The following is a 16,447-nucleotide window of genomic DNA, read 5'->3' as shown; positions in this document are numbered from 1 at the left end:
GAAATTATATCGTCCCATCTCATTTCAAACGAGTGAAACGTAATCGAAAGTTGAAGCAAAGCCAATTATGTCCATCTATGATATCTCATTCCAGTCCAGAGGTTTTATCTTTTTGTGTTTATTTACCTGGACAAATGAGAAGGTGTGTACTGTCTCTACCTTGCTTTCCAATCAAGGTGCTTAAACAAGGGAGAAAACCAGACATTTGGAAAACCGTTTTGTCATTGTGTTTGTATAGTTTTTTATTTTTTATTTTTTTTTTACAAATCCCAAATCTTGTAATCCGATTTGCTGTCATCTGGACGTGGAGATTCAGAGAAGGCTTGATTGAGCGAATCCTATCTAATCTGTGTGGATGTTTCTGTAAGCGAAACAATTCACTGTGCTGCATTACAGACAGCGGAGACTATGTTAAACGTGCTGAATATTTCTCTACACTGGAGGGAGCCACTGTGCTGTTTTGAGTTTGATCCACATTGCCTTACTGTGGACACATTTAGTATTTGTGAATCAGAATCAATGTGCTTCTTCAATCTATAATGTATTGTGGGGGAAAAAACTAATATAGTATTATAGGAGTGACCTTTCTTCCCACTGCTGTTTATGTCAACATATGATCAGATAAAGTATTTGACACACGGACATACTAACAACCTTTGTGTCTGGGGCAAGGTAAGGCATGTGCAATCTCCAATAATCAATGACAAAAATTATGATATTGAGTAAAAGTTCAATAGGACTTTACCCAAAGACATTGAATCCATAAGATCAGAGTGAGGTCTCCATTTCAGATCGGAATGTTTGGCTCTCATAATATAGTTTCCCAATCCTGGTTACTGGTGACCCAACGGCTTAATCATCAGTCCATCAGGTGTGTTGGTTCCCATAGTGTCTTGTCCCCATACAGTCAGATCTCCATATTATCAGGTCCCCATGTTGTCTGGTCCCCAGAAAAGACTAAATCCCATATTATCACGGGCTCCCGAGTGGCGCAGTGGTCTAAGGCACTGCATCTCAGTGCTAGAAGCATCAGTACAGACCCTGGTTCGATTCCAGGCTGTATCGCAACCGGCCGTAATTGGCATTCCCATAGGGCGGCAAACTATTTCCCCAGCGTCATCCGGGTTTGGCCGGGGTAGGCTGTCATTTAAAAAAATAATTTGTTCTTAACTGACTTGCCTAGGTAAATAAAGGTTAAATAAAATAATAAAAAAAAAATATATATATATATATATATATATATATATATATAAAGTCTAGTTCCTGAAAGTCTGAATCCTGTGTTGTCTGGTCTTCAGAAAGTCCCCAAAAGGCCCTCATCCCCTAAGGTGAGTGTGAAGATGTGGGTGGAGAGCCTCTCTGGATGCTGCCACATCTTATTAGCTTCTCCTCAGACCCTGTAAACAGACCCCATATAGCGAGGGCTGATTGAAATTAGTTATTGCAGAGACCAGGGTCAATAAGGCACAAACAGTCATTACACTGGGCCGAGAGAGGCGCCACATTTTCATCTATTGTCTCTCATGGGTTGCACATTTTCTGTGAGTTTGTGCAGGCATGTGAGAGCATATGTGTGTGTGTATGCGCATGTTTACGTGGGCATCTTTATATGTTTGTGTGAGAGTATTTGTGTGTGTTGTCTGATTTGTGTCTAGCTTGGTATCAGTCCACGACACGACGGATGGTAACGTTGATCCTTTTTCGGTCTGTTGGAAATGCCTCCATGTCTATCTAGCCTCCCTGAAGAAATTCAATGCTGCTCGCCACCGCTTACGAACAGCCAGGCGTGGACATACGTTGCCTCGCTGACGCATGAACACATCCTAATAGCATATTTTAGTATAAAATATGTGGTGTATTTGAACATTTTCAGGGGAACACCATTTATAGAGTTGTGGTACATATTTGACCTTGGGAAAACAGTATATTGAGAGAGAGACAAACATAACGGTTGCTAGGCTCTGAATGGTTTGGTTTGTTGCCAGGGACGTTTTCATTGTTTTTGTTTCTTTGCTTGGTCTTTTGTTTGTCAGGGACCATGCACAACTTGTTGCACCAGAGATGGATTTCTTGGGGGGCAGATGATTGTGGATCATTGCTACAGAATTCCAGATCACAAAATTGGGAGAGTAGGAAATGTTATTAACCAGGTTCCTTTTGGGGGTATAAAATGTGTGCTCAAGGAGTTAACTGGATCAGTAGAGGTAGATTAGAATGTGCGTTCCCAAATGGAAGGCATCTTGAGTTTTGGGGACTTGAATGACAGCTAGGGTTTCACCCAAACTCAACCATCTGGTACGAAAAGTAACTGATGCAGATTGTTCTGCACCGACTGAACACACTAGGTAATTCATTTGGATGAGTTTATGCCATCGTTCCCTCAAGAATGAACCTGAATCATGTGTGTCCCTGTGACAGCAGGATGTATCCGTTAGCTATCACAATCGCTGACACCATGTGACCCGCGGTTGTCTTGCTAAAGTTGAGATGGCTTTGTTCCATCAAATTAAAATGTCACTGCAGCATCGGACTGTCTGGCCCCAGGGACTATTTTGTTGCACAATTTTTATATGTGAAAACACAACATCCTTCTCATAATCATATTCCGTTCTATTGGCAGATCCTGTTAGGGCAGCCCATCTCTGAGCCATATATGATGTATCTAATGTCTATCTTTATAATGTGCTTTAGCCCATGAATCTCGTGCTGAAATATGAACATTTCAGAGGAGAATATAAATGATCAGAATCATTAGAACACACACAAGTACTTCTCGAAAGGGTCATCGGAGTTTGAAGTGCTAAGTTCTCATTTGAGAAGTTCAGCAAGGTGTCTGGCAGCATTTCGGTGTCTGAGACAATGTAATGTGAGCAGATTGAGAGACTTCAAAAGCATAACTTATTCGTGTTTTAGGAGGAGGTTGATTTGGTCTGTTTTGATTCAGTTTGGGAGATTATTGGAATGTGTGATAATGATGATGACTTGTGCTGAATAATTAACATACATTTTCCCTACTCAGTATGGTTATTGTACAGCAATGATGTTAGAAGGCAAATCCTCATGCTATCCTCTACGTTTTGTATTCAAACATCTGTTTCCCAGTGGGTTCTGGTTGTTATTCATTACAAGGCAGATTTCCTACCAAGAGCTGGATTTTGCATCAATTCTGTAAAATATTCCAGAGTTTACTGTGAAATATGGCAATTAACGCAATAATTTTTATGCATTCTATCCACAGTGGTTCCTTGTTATTCACTAGTTGAATAATCAGTGGTGCGTGGTATTGGCTTTCAGTAGGTTATATTCCTTCTCGATTGTTGTCTGGGGACGTCAGACTGAAAGGCTGTGTTTAGACAGGCAGTCCAGTTCTGATATTCTTTCCACTAATTGGTATTTTGACCAATCCCATCAGTTCTTTTTACATCAGATCTTTTGCAGCGCTGATCTAATTGGTCAAAAGACCAATCAGTGAAAAATAATATCGGAATTGGGCTGCCTGTCGAAATGCAGCCTAAGTTGTCATGTTCTTAAAGCCACACTAGAATTTTGGCCCCCTACTCTCAAAGTCTGGCCCATCCTCATCACCTTCCATCCCCCCCAGTGCCAGCGCAGCGACTTATCTCCCTCTATCAACCATGCCATGCTCCCTGCCTTGCAGGTCGGCTGTTATTGCTTTCTCTTTTCTCGTCCTTCACGCTTTTCTGTCATGCCCCCCGGGTGTGCGGGTCTCTTTCCCTTTTCGCATGGCACATCTCTTTTGACTATGAGTAGGTTTGACAGTAAATCAATACGTTTGTCCTGGCCTGATTTGTAAGATTGTCATAATCCTGATGTTGTGGCTTTGTGGACTCCAATTCCCCTTCTTTATTGCGGTCCCTGATGTCCTTTGGAGATAGCGTTTCTCTCGTTTCAGCTGCATTGGGTCTGCAGAGGTGATGTCCGTGCTGAGGTTAGACAGATTGGACGACAGGAGAGTCCAAGGTGTGCTTTGTTTAGTGTTTGTGTACATGCTTTCCATTATACCGGTTCCCACTTCTGACACCAACTGTACTTACTTTTAGCCAAACAGCGAGGAATAATGCCAATGTGAAGGAACACTAGCGTGTTTTTATAGTTCCTTTCTTTCCTACAGTAAAAGCACTATGAACCATGTTCATATTCACACCGAGTGCAGCTACCTGTGTGTTTTTGTTGTTGAATGCTTGTATACACATGTCCTCCCCTGTCCTTTTAGTCCTATTTTCAAGATCACCTTCCAAGGTCGTATCAAGCCAATGATCTCACGTATCCAGTAATCTTAGGATACATTACTGTCATGTGACATGTCACTGTGTGTACACATATGCACAGAGGGCGCGGTGTAAATGAACAACTGTCAGTCTTGATGAAGTGGCTGCAGTTTGCGATATCAGACTCCTGTCAAACTGCAGGGTATGACGTTTCTGTTTAGGGACTGTAATATAATATTAAGCCGCAATGTGACATTGTTTCCCTTTTTGTGAAAGAATATGAAATGAAAAGACTGGTATCACAGTCTGTAGGTGACTCCTGGAGGATTCCCTGGCGGACTCAAACTGACAGTCTGTTTCATATGTTAAATGCATTTATCAAAGAACATAACACAAACCTCCTGGTTTCAACTCCTGACACCAACCGATGTACTTTTAGCCAGAAAGCGTAATAAGAAGGTTGTCTATGATTTATTTCAACCTTGAGGTGCTTTGTGTGAATATGTTTGTGTACCACATTGTTAAAATTAGAAGACACGTGTGTATTAAGCTTACGCCTTGGCCTTTCAATACTCTAATGAAGGTCAAAAGGCTGAAATGCAAAATAGATGCCGAAATAAACCTGGCAAACATCTCACAGCCCTCACAAAACGAATAGACGCCAAATCAGTTCTAATCGTAAAATATAAAAATACAGATGTCTTTGTTAGAAACAACAAGAAGAATAATGACAATTTTAAAAGCTTCATTAAAAATCGCTATAAATCCAAATGAAAACAGGAATTAATACTTTTTATACAAATATTATATACATTTCCTGAAGAAAGGGGCACAAGTTTGGAATGTCTTCTCTCCCTCCTCCTATCTATTTGCATTGGCAATTGAACCGCTTGCAGGAAGAATTAGTCAGTACCCAAATGTAACTCGTGTCATTATTTGCAGATCTCCTGATATACCTGACCAATATTGATTTTTTTTCTTCTTCAGAAGTCTAAAATCTCAGTAAAAAAAGAAAAATAACTCATGACATTAATCCTTTTAAGTGTACTACAAAACAAGATCATACTTATGATGCTGAAGTGACAACATAAAAACAACTATCCGATTACTCAACAGTATGAAAGCAGAACTAATTAAATGGAACAATATTGCCATAAATCCAACAGGTAGCATTAACCTCTTCAGAATGGCATGGCTGCCAAAGTTGTTATACTTATTCTCTGTAATACCAATTAACCCACGAAGACATACTTTAAAAAAGTATACTCGGCCCTAAGACTTTATATGGGCAAATAAAACTCAGAAACCCAATGGGTTGGACAATACTTTTTTTTTCGGCAATCGTTAAAAAAAAAGTATACTTTGAAAACTGGAAATCAACCAATCCTCCGCCGTTAACACAATAGGTCAAATGGTTTATCTAAATGATGAAAGTGCATTGGCGATGGACAAAATGGTGCTGTTTGAGGCCATGTGACAGAGAATCAAATCAAATTTTATTTGTCACATGCGCTGAATACAACAGGTTTATCCCTTACAGTGAAATGATTACTTACAGGTCCTTAACCAACTATGCAGTTTTAAGAAAATCCCCCAAAAAAAAAGAATTAAGAGCAGCAGTAAATAACAGTAGTGGGGCTATATACAGTGGGGAGAACAAGTATTTGATACACTGCTGATTTTGCAGGTTTTCCTACTTACAAAGCATGTAGAGGTCTGTACTTTTTATCATAGGTACACTTCAACTGTGAGAGACTGAATCTAAAACAAAAATCCAGAAAATCCCAGTGTATGATTAAGTAATTAATTTGCATTTTATTGCATGACATAAGTATTTGATCACCTACCAACCAGTAACAATTCCGGCTCTCACAGACCTGTTCGTTTTTCTTTAAGAAGCCTTCCTGTTCTCCACTCATTACCTGTATTAACTGCACCTGTTTGAACTCGTTACCTGTATAAAAGACACCTGTCAACACACTCAATCAAACAGACTCCAACCTCTCCACATGGCCAAGACCAGAGAGCTGTGTAAGGACATCAGGGATAAAATTGTAGACCTGCACAAGGCTGGGATGGGCTACAGGACAATAGGCAAGCAGCTTGGTGAGAAGGCAACAACTGTTTTGGCGCAAGTATTAGAAAATGGAAGAAGTTCAAGATGACGGTCAATCACCCTCGGGCTGGGGCTCTATGCAAGATCTCACCTCGTGGGGCATCATGAGGAAGGTGAGGGATCAGCCCAGAACTACACAGCAGGACCTGGTCAATGACCTGAAGAGAGCTGGGACCACAGTCTCAAAGAAAACCATTAGTAACACACTACGCCGTCATGGATTAAAATCCTGCAGCGCACGCAAGGTCCCCCTGCTCAAACCAGCGCATGTCCAGGCCCGTCTGAAGTTTGCCAATGACCATCTGGATGATCCAAAGGAGGAATGGGAGAAGGTCATGTGGTCTGATGAGACAAAAATAAGAGAGTAGCAGCAGCATAGGTGGGTGAAAATAGTCTGGGTAGCCATTTGATTAGCTGTTCAGGAGTCTTATGCCTTGGGGGTAGAAGCTGTTCAGAAGCTTCTTGGACCTAGACTTGGAGCTCTGGGACCGATTGCCTTGCAGTAGCAGAGGGAACAGGTGCTGATGCTGGAGATGGGGGGTGTGAGCATGTGGGTCTGGGCAGGGTTGATGTTTGTGTGATGTTGTCGGTTGTATGTGTATGTTTTGTATTGTTTCAAAAAAGAAAAAGGCAAATGCAATCACTATAAACAAACAATACTTTCCAAGCACAGTGTGGGAGTTTTATTTCATCTTAGCAATTATTTCTTGAACATCTCAGACGCAACTGCAAAGCAACCTCTACTGTAGATGAATGGAAATAGCATTTCACTTTCTTGCGTCTTTCATATTCAAATCCAATCTAATTGTATTTGTTACATGCACCGAATACAACAGGTATATAGACCTTACTGTGAAATGCTTACTTACATACAAGCCCTTAACCAACAATGCAGTTTGAAGAAAAATAAGAGATGTATTTACTAAATTAACTAAAGTAAAAAATAAGAGCAACAATAAAATATTGAGGCTGGGTAAAAGTACCGAGTCAATGTGTGGGAGTATAGGTTAGTTGAGGTAATTGTTGTAATATGTACATGTAGGTAGGGGTAAAGTGACTATGCATGAATAAACTGAGTTGTGTGTTTTTTTTTCTCCTTTTGTCTTGATCATGTTGAGGGAGAGGTTGTTGTTGTCCTGGCACCACACTTCCAGGTTTTTGACTTCCTCCTTATAAGCTGTCTCATCGTTGTTGATGATCAGGTCTACCGCTGTTGTAATGGTGTTGAAGTCATGCTTGGCCAAGCAGTCATGAGTGAACGGGGAGTACAGGAGGGGACTAAGCACACACCCCTGAGGGTTTCTAGTGTTGAGCATCAATGTGGCAGATGTGGTGTTGCCTATCCTTACCACCCGTCAGGAAGTAAAGGATCCAGAGGGTCCCCCAGGTGTTATTGGAGGGATTGGTGAGGGATTGGTTCCATTGTGAGGGATTGGTTCCATTGTGAGGGATTGGTTCCATGGTGAGGGATTGGTTCTTTAAGGTCATAAAGTCTGCTTTTCTTTCCCACTGAGGAATTGACTCCAAAGGACTGGATGTATACACAGATATAATGTCCGGCTAAGCTTTCACTGTAAATGATCTGTATTAGGGTCTCTTTCTCCCACTCTCGCTATCCTCCTCTCTATCTCCACAAGCCATGGCCCTCCTCCTGCCTTAGCTTAGATCTGCAGGCCTCCTCTCGCTGCGATAAACCCAGGCAAGGCAGAGGGGTAACACAGGCCTTGGGTCCCTCAATCAGTTCTCACTGCTGGCTCTAAGGGCGTACTCCCACCAAAACCCCTCTCCTCTCCCCCCTCCACTTTTCTACGTTCTCGCCTCCTCGCCACTCGAGGAAATGGGCTTAGCTGCCCACCTGCCAGGAGGAAATGAGATACAGAAACTCCCAAGGACTTCCTGTTGAAGTAAACCTGTGGCCATGGGCCCCTTTCTCCCAGAGCCAGTGGTAGTGGCATCCTCACACAATGCCCGCCATTCTCACTTCCCTCCATAGGGCTCTACTCTGGCTGATTTATTATATGGGTCCTCTGAATAGCCGGGGAGTTAGTTGTTGCTTCCGCTTTTGCATTTTTGTCAATTAAGTAATTTCCAGACAATTGCATTTGAATCCACCTTCTGTGGAGGTTTGAACGGCTTAAGAAAGAAAACAAAAACAGGTCTGATTATTCCAGTGCCGGCTGCCGTTTTTCAATTCTCTGTTCCTCATCAGCGACGGCACAAATGACTGGCCATCCAGCTTCAGTGAAACACACTGCTCTGTTCAACAGACAGTCAGAGAAGGGGAAAGTTTACACGGCAGTCACCTGTCTGACCTTTCACACAATTTGTTTTCTCTCTCTCCTCAGCCATAGGTAGCCAACTAGCCGTCACTCATTCATGCTCAATAACAGAAATCATTTCAGCTTGGTTGGAGACTGGGAGAATGTATGGGGTGCTACTTAATATTCACAGAGTAGAGTCACAGCAAATGGAAATGAGGAAGGGGGGGAAGAAGAGGTGGAGAAGCAAAAACAAAAAAACCCAGGACTGAAACTGACTGTGAAATTGCCGGATGGAATTGGCATGATGGCAATCGTAAACCAACCTATTGATCTAAATGCTAATAATTCAGAGCGGGGCGACTGTGGTGTTGCGACGGCGGCGAGGTATAGCATTGGAGAAGAGGCTCGGTCGGTTACTTGCTGAGTACCTAGGAGTTTATGTAACTTATGACGGAGACCGCCAGGAAAGAGATGACGGAAATGCATGAAATCACCGGAAATTGACAGTGGATATGCACTTACACAATGTGCTGCTTACAATTGGTTGTAGAGGAGTTGACTGAAGCAGTGGAGTTGTTCTTGATAGCAGCACGGTAATAATCAGAGCTGTTGTTTTGTAGGAAAGCCCCACAATAGCCACCTGCAGTATTATATCACTATGAGGGATGGAGTCCCAGGGCAGCTGTAGCAGCAGTGCCTCACCACTATTATTGTAAATCTCTTTTTTTAAATTAAGAAATAAAATACATTTTTTACACTCTCTTGCTCACCCCACCTTCTTGTCCCCCATCTCTCTTCTACACCCCCCTCCCTTTCTCTCGCTCTCTCCCTTTCTCTCTCTCTCCCCCATCACCCTATGTCCCCCTCTCTTTCTCTCTATCTCTCTTTTTTTCCCTTCCATCTTTCTCTCTATGACCTTCAGATATATTTTGCCCAGGAGAGAGAAACTGGAGGAATAATGACTCATTTAAAAGCCGTTGAACAGTAGAGGCCACTTAGCGTATAGTCCTGGCTGCTCTCTGCCGATGGACAGGCGGTCAGGACAGGATGCCAACTGTATTGTTTGAATAGAGAGGAGGAGAGCAATTCGGGGCAGGATATCCTCTACTTACGTTTCATGGTGACTTAGGGCGCCAGAAAAGCGTGGCTGCTCCGCTCGGGTGGAAATGACTGAGGCACAGCTAGGGCACCCAGTTGCCCCTCAGTCCCAATGCTGAATTAGTCCTGCCTCCCTTTGCTCCCTCTGTCTCTCTCTTCCCTTCTTTCTCCCCCTCCCTCACGCACTGACTCACTCACATTCACACACACACTCCCTCTCCCCCACACTTATTCATATTCACTCACACTGCTTCTCTGTGTCTCGCTCTCACTCACACACACACACACACACACACACACTGTCCTGAAGTTACAGAGGGGCGAGAAGAGGAACAAGAGAGGGAGGTGTCAGCTGACTGCCCCCCTCCAATCAGATAAGTTCTGATGTTGGTGTTTAGCAGCTGCTAAGATCAGAGTTGGCATGAGGGAAGGAGGGAGCAGGAGAGAGAGACCGAGAGAGAGCGAGAGAGAGACTGCTATAGGCAGCTAGTCAGTCAGTACAGCATGGCTATGCGCCGGTAGGGAGGCATCCCAAGCCGGAGCTCTGTAGCATGGACGAGTCCAGCATTCTGAGGAGACGAGGGCTACAGGTAGGGAAAATGGAAACGTGTGTGTGTGTGTGTGTGTGTGTGAGAGGCGGTGCTGTAGTCGTGTTTGTATGTGGGGCAGTGCTCTGACAGGGAATGTTGCTTCTGTACAGCAGAGCACAGTTAGGAGTTTCCTACATTTTGTGTTAGTGATGCATAATTTCGGGCAGTAGTTTTGAAAGTAGTGCTCACCAACTGAAACCGCTCTCTGAAAATTGTGCACAATTCTGTACTACGTTATCCATTTCACATGATATGTTACGTACTGAAAATAAAAGGTGTGTGTGTGTGTGTGTGTGTGTGTGTATATTGTAATTTGTGCGATGTGTTAGGAATTCCAATTCGTACAATATGTTACGAATTTGTAAGTGCTTAAGATCCCGGAAGGCACTTGGCAGCACGGGGTGTTTGTGTGGGGTGCGTCTCTCTCTCTCTGTGGGAGCTGCTTACCTATTCACAGAGCAGTGTTTGTGGTCTTGTGTTGTCTGAAGATGTTCCTGTTCTTAGGTAAATGTTCTACAGCGGAACATTGATTTGTGTCATAATTGACTACGTCATTGTGTACCACAGCATATCCACTCTTCCAGTTGAGGTATTCTCAAACTTCTGCCTCGATTAGTCTATATCTCTGCACACATTGTAAGAACAATGGACAGAAACAAATGTGAATTCTTCTGAATGATTTTGATTTCTCTATTGCCTTAGGTTTGATGTCTGCTGCATGACATTAGTGGTGTAACCTGCCTGGGCTGCCGAGGCTGTATTTTCCTACCTTTTCAACCCATAATGAACAGAATCATGAACATCAAATATGAATCTTGTATGGCATAAAATATTATTTTAGTTGGTATACATTTGTGTATGTGTTAACTTAAATGCCTGATATGAAATTCACAATTGAATACATGATTGTGGTGAATTTCCTACATGGAAATGCTTTCCTTATAGATCAATATCTATTTTTTTAAATGTGACAATTACTATAAGAAATACACAATATTTGTATATACCTGAGGTATGAGTTTCCATGGTTAAGGCTGGGCAGCACCTCCTACTGGATTGCTCTACTTATCTTTGGTCTTCCATCCAGGGTTTTAATGTGCGATCATGAGAATGATTGTTGAGAGATCTCCACAAACTAAATAGATTTAGTGGAGATGAGTTGTTCCTCCTCCCCCTCCTGCTTTCCTCCTCTTCCTAATACATGCAACAGCTTGCTATTACTATGATCCAAGTACTATGAAATTCCTATGTCCCATGTATGTGAGACCATAAAATGTAACTTACATGTCTTGTATGCTTTTTTTAATGTAATTACATGCAACATTTCTGTTATGTGTAAATGTTACCCACCCAAGTCTGATATTACTAGAATCTTCTCTGAACCTTGTAAGTGTATTTGCTGCCAAATACATATTTTCCATATGGGGAGGCTGATTGATCTGAAGAGCTGTCGACCAGCCTCTCATTGACTTCTTTATGATAATGGAACTGTTATCGAAGCTTGTGCTTTGCGGACGGACGCCTTGATAAACTACTGGATGTGTGCAGAGTTGCCCTCGTCCAGTGTGTGTACTTTAGGAATGCGTGATTGCACTTATCCCATAACAGAGAGATTTGAATGGGGTACGGTCACTTTAAGCAAGCACACATTTAAAAAAATTCAAACTGTAGATTTACCTTGTGTTGAACACAACAGCAATACTCCATTATCACAGAGCAATACTTGGTGAATAGCTCAGTGATACCAAATGAGAGTTCCAGGGTAAAAGGGGATCCAAAATGACTCTGAACTGTTGACTGGGAGAACCAGGTTTTTTATTTTTTTATAAACGCCAAATTCCCAGTGAGTAATTTTATGTGCCATTTATTTTTAATTGGTCTGCACTCCACAGATGAATCAAAGCCATAAAGTAGCTTTTATGCTCCGACATTAATTTCACTATAACAATTTTTATTTGTGCTCGTTAGAGATTACATTTTCCCCCTGTGCTTTTGTTTTTGAATTATTTTAAATGATCGATAAAAGCCGTGGACGAAATGTAGATAACCAAATTATTGTTTGCATCTTTCACAATTTAAAATGCGAAGGTGTTTATTCACTTAGGAAAATCTAACTGCTGACATTTCAATCCAATAATAAAAAATAAAAAAAGTCTTAATGACTTTCTCTATATTAGCCATGAAAAGGTAGTGTAATTGCCACGTGCGTTTTATCAGGTGCTCCCAAAGCTGTAATTATCCTCACAGTAGCGCCGCTTATCTCCCGCTTGCGCTTTGTTGCCGCCATTAACTTTAAAGGACACCTCCGTCCTTGTTCATTGTTTCACACGGAGCGACATTGCGCCCAGCGCTCTTAAGAGAACCCTGTTAGACGTCAGCCAAACAGAAAGACCTCTGTGGTGGAGGGAGGAAGCTCCATAGAGCACCAGTGTTATGGTTCAAATGGCAACGGGGAAGTTAGTTTGTCAGGCAAATGAATGAGACGGAGACTGGCTCTCTGACTCCGAGCCTTGGAAGCAGGAAGGAATAGGGGGTGACATCATTTCACTGAGACTAGATGACGTTTACATTTTGGTGAATGAGAAGTGCATGGCCTTGTGCTATATAAATGCTGATTTGTGTATATACAGTAAGTGGGGCTTTAAAGTAGATAAGCGATAAGTAAAATAATGACTCATCTGTGTATACAGTATTGAATATGCCACAGTTAAATGTTGTCTTCACTTTTTTTTTTTACATGTGTCAATTGACTGGTATGGCAAAGAGTGTGGAATGAATAATTAAGGTAGCTCCGGAAATGATGGTTTTTGTTTGTCAACGTCTCAACAGAATCTCCTCCCAATGGTTCAATGTTTCTTCATCCTTCTGAGGATAAGAAAACGCACACCTGATTAAGTGAACTGCGGGTTGGTGGAACGCACACGTTAGACCACACTCCCTTCTTCAGATGAGAAATAAGTCACCAATGTTTAGCCACAGACATTGTTACCCCCCTTTTGGGTTATGTAAATGTTTAAGGACTGCACATGGTATGTAAAGTAGTGTAACTTCCTCTCTGCATTTGTCTATTTCTGTCCTTGGACCTGCCCCAACAAACAGACGCATCCGCAACATTGTTCACTTGGTGTAAACCCTACTGTCAGTGAGACTTACAAAGTGTGTACTTATTTTTAAATTTTTAATTTGACCTTTATTTAACTAGGCAAGTCAGTTAAGAGCAAATTCTTATTTTCAATGACGGCCTAGGAACAGTGGGTTAACTGCCTGTTCAGGGGCAGAACGACAGATTTGTACCTTGTCAGCTCGGGGGTTTGAACTTGCAACCTTTCAGTTACTAGTCCAACGCTCCAACCACTAAGCTACCCTGCCGCCCCGCCCCTTATGCCCTGCTGTCTGTGAGAAGCTACACTTTTAACACTTTTATTTATGATGGATATCATGATTGTCAAATATTTACACTTCAAGACATGTTTTCTTGTCTACATTATTGATCAGGTGTCTGGAGTAGTGTGTGTGTGAAGAAATGACCTGTGAGGAGCAGAACACTTGAATGACAAGCACACATTCATCCAGTCTATCAATGCCCTGTATACATAGTAACTGCCTGTTGAGTTTGCTAGTCTAGTGTGAGGCTGTGACATTGAGGCATTGCCACAAGTGTCATAATGCTAAACTTGGTCTGCAACGGCACGTGTTCTTGAGAGAATGTGATCAATTTATTCCATTGAAGTCTGCAGTTTTCAAGGTCAAGGCTATTGTCTCGCACAGAGCGCTGGCGATGAAAAGCTATTGGGATGTAATACTCAAAGTCCTAAGTCTACAATAATTGTTAGCAATTTCAGAGCAATTTTATAGAGCATAGCGAGAGAAAAAAATTGTCAAAGTGCCCTCAATTTCAAAATAGACTCAAATACCCGCGTGCCAAGAAAAGTATTAGGCTAGTTTGAATGTATACAGTAAAAAAAGGCTTTAAGAATATATATTTCTGGACTTTTTGGTTATGGGGAAATTATGAGGAATGCCACCCTACATTTCAGTCAAAGTATCCCTCTCACTAAATCTCCCAGTGAAATGCCCTACATACATTGTCCACAGAAGGTGGCCATATTTATATAGTACAGAGGGCTAAGACAAAGGTTTTCCTGTGTCGCTGGTCTCTCTCGCTCTTTGCTCTTAAGATGCTCTGCAGTAAAAAGTGAATAATAAAAACAGTAGCACCTTGTTGCATATGTAAACCATTTGTTGGCGAGTTCTCGACTGTAATTGAAATAAATAGGCAGTTGAGTTGTTGTGTATTGGCTTTATAATTACATCCATAGGACCAGGCATGGTGTGAGTCTCTAGAGATTTTCCCTGCATTTGTATATTTCACTTAGCTCTGTTTTCACATGTATGCTTAATAAGAACGAATGGGGACCGGGCATTTCTGATGAGATGTTCTCTCATGTAATTGCTTTTTAGATTGAAGATCATCATTTATTTGCTTGCTACCCGAATGCATTATGTTGTTTATTAGGATTTCACAGTGAAGCTGTGAAACCTATTTTTATTCTGTGTATTTTTATTATAATTCTTTCTTTGACATGGTCAAATAACTCAATCATAGATTGGTATCTTTTTTTTGAAAAACTTCTTCTCTTGAACTATAAGTCCAAATAACACCATTCGGGTGTGTAGGTACATCTCTTAACCAATTCCTTGGCTTTTCTCAAACTATGTTAAGAGATGGCTGGGTTATTGATAATTCAGATTTGACTTGTCAATTTAAATTCTTTGTAAATGCACTCCACAATGACCTATCAACTTGACACTTTTTGGGGTCACCGAAGGCATTACCACGATGAAGCATGTTAAGTTTGGCATTGATATCTTACAAAATAAGGAAACTGTCAACAATCCACATTTTCACTTAACGCTAATGCATAAAATTTGCAACAAAATATCTTCTCATGGACAAAAAGTCCGACTCGCTCCAAATTTGGTATTTGCACCCATCATTGGGGGAAAAAGTCTGTTGTTCAGTGTTTTCCCGGGTAAGGGGGCAGTAGCTCTTCGGCTGCATCAGATTCACAACTGTCAGTGTCCATGCTAGCTGGGCTAATAACAAATGTAGAATTACTGATGCTTGCACTGGATGTGCTCGTGGAAGCAGAACCACTTGTCGTCGACAGGTTTTGCATTCCTAACTCAAAATGTCGGATAAAGCATATACTGTATAGTATTTGTTCATCAACATCTTTATGCTTTTGTTAATAAAATAATGATAGACTTTTCAAAATGCAGATATTTATTTCAACTGCTGTACATCTCAGCTACATTTTAGTTGCACTTCCATGACCACGGGTAAAACCTTGCTGAGATGACCGAGTTATTTGTTGCGTCGTTGTATCGTCAGTTTCTCAAGCCAAAACGTCTTGGTGACCTCCACCAGCTCATCTTTGCTTGTAGGCGTGGCAGAGGGACGGATGAATGTTTTCAGTTGATGCCAAACAAGTTAGATCGGGTTTAAATCAGGAGACATGCATGTAGAGATGAAAAAAACAAAACATTTTTTGATATACTGCAGGCCTACTGTAGGCGAGGTGAGTCTCACTAGTGTTGTGTGTTGTGATGTTGAAAGTGTTGTAGGTCTAGTTACTCTGCTGGTGTCTTGACCCAGTTTATGCCCTCATTCGCAATGCAAACCCGGGCGGCAGTGTGTTTTGGGTTTGGAGAAGAAAAAAATACCCTAACAGCAAACATTCGGTAAAATAATCGTACTCTTCACCCCGCCCCAAATCCCCCCCTTATTAACACAGTTACCATTTCAAAATTCATCTGTTTATCTAAAATGTAGTTTTTTTTTTACATTTGTGACCAAAGAGAACAGACAGAATGGACATAGTTTTCAGCAAGCCAGCTTCTTTCTATGGTGCCACCCATTCCAGGGACTGTAACCACAGGAGGACTTGAAAATGAGCCGAAGGTGAGAGGATCACCAAAAAAAGGCATTTTCGTTTTTCTTGGAATAGTACATTTCTAAAAATCTATCCCATGTAGTCTGTTCAAACAAAACAAGGTTTCGGCCAATATGTTAGCCGACATATCTTTTCACCCCCGTTTTTTTTTCTCCCCAATTTCATGGTATCCAATTGGTTTTGTCTCATCACTGCA

At 41.6% G+C, this 16,447-nt stretch overlaps 1 protein-coding gene across 6 annotated transcripts in view; it reads left to right on the top strand.

The window, feature by feature from the left end:
* LOC118385489 (microtubule-associated serine/threonine-protein kinase 3-like) overlaps positions 1–16,447 on the top strand; it is a 158,710-nt gene that overhangs the window by 38,187 nt on the left and 104,076 nt on the right. For 2 of the 6 annotated variants that reach the window (XM_035772670.2, XM_052521472.1), the window contains exon 1: positions 10,108–10,294. The exons of the other annotated variants lie outside the window; for them this stretch is intronic. In XM_035772670.2, coding sequence (XP_035628563.1) covers positions 10,256–10,294 — 39 coding nt within the window. In that variant the 5' untranslated portion in view covers positions 10,108–10,255. Of the gene's footprint in view, positions 1–10,107; positions 10,295–16,447 lie in introns of those variants that run through there. 6 annotated transcript variants of the gene reach the window in all.

The sequence above is a fragment of the Oncorhynchus keta genome, chromosome 6 (assembly GCF_023373465.1).
Source record: "Oncorhynchus keta strain PuntledgeMale-10-30-2019 chromosome 6, Oket_V2, whole genome shotgun sequence".
NCBI classification, from domain to species: domain Eukaryota; kingdom Metazoa; phylum Chordata; class Actinopteri; order Salmoniformes; family Salmonidae; genus Oncorhynchus; species Oncorhynchus keta.
This window is presented reverse-complemented; position numbering and strand designations above follow the sequence as displayed.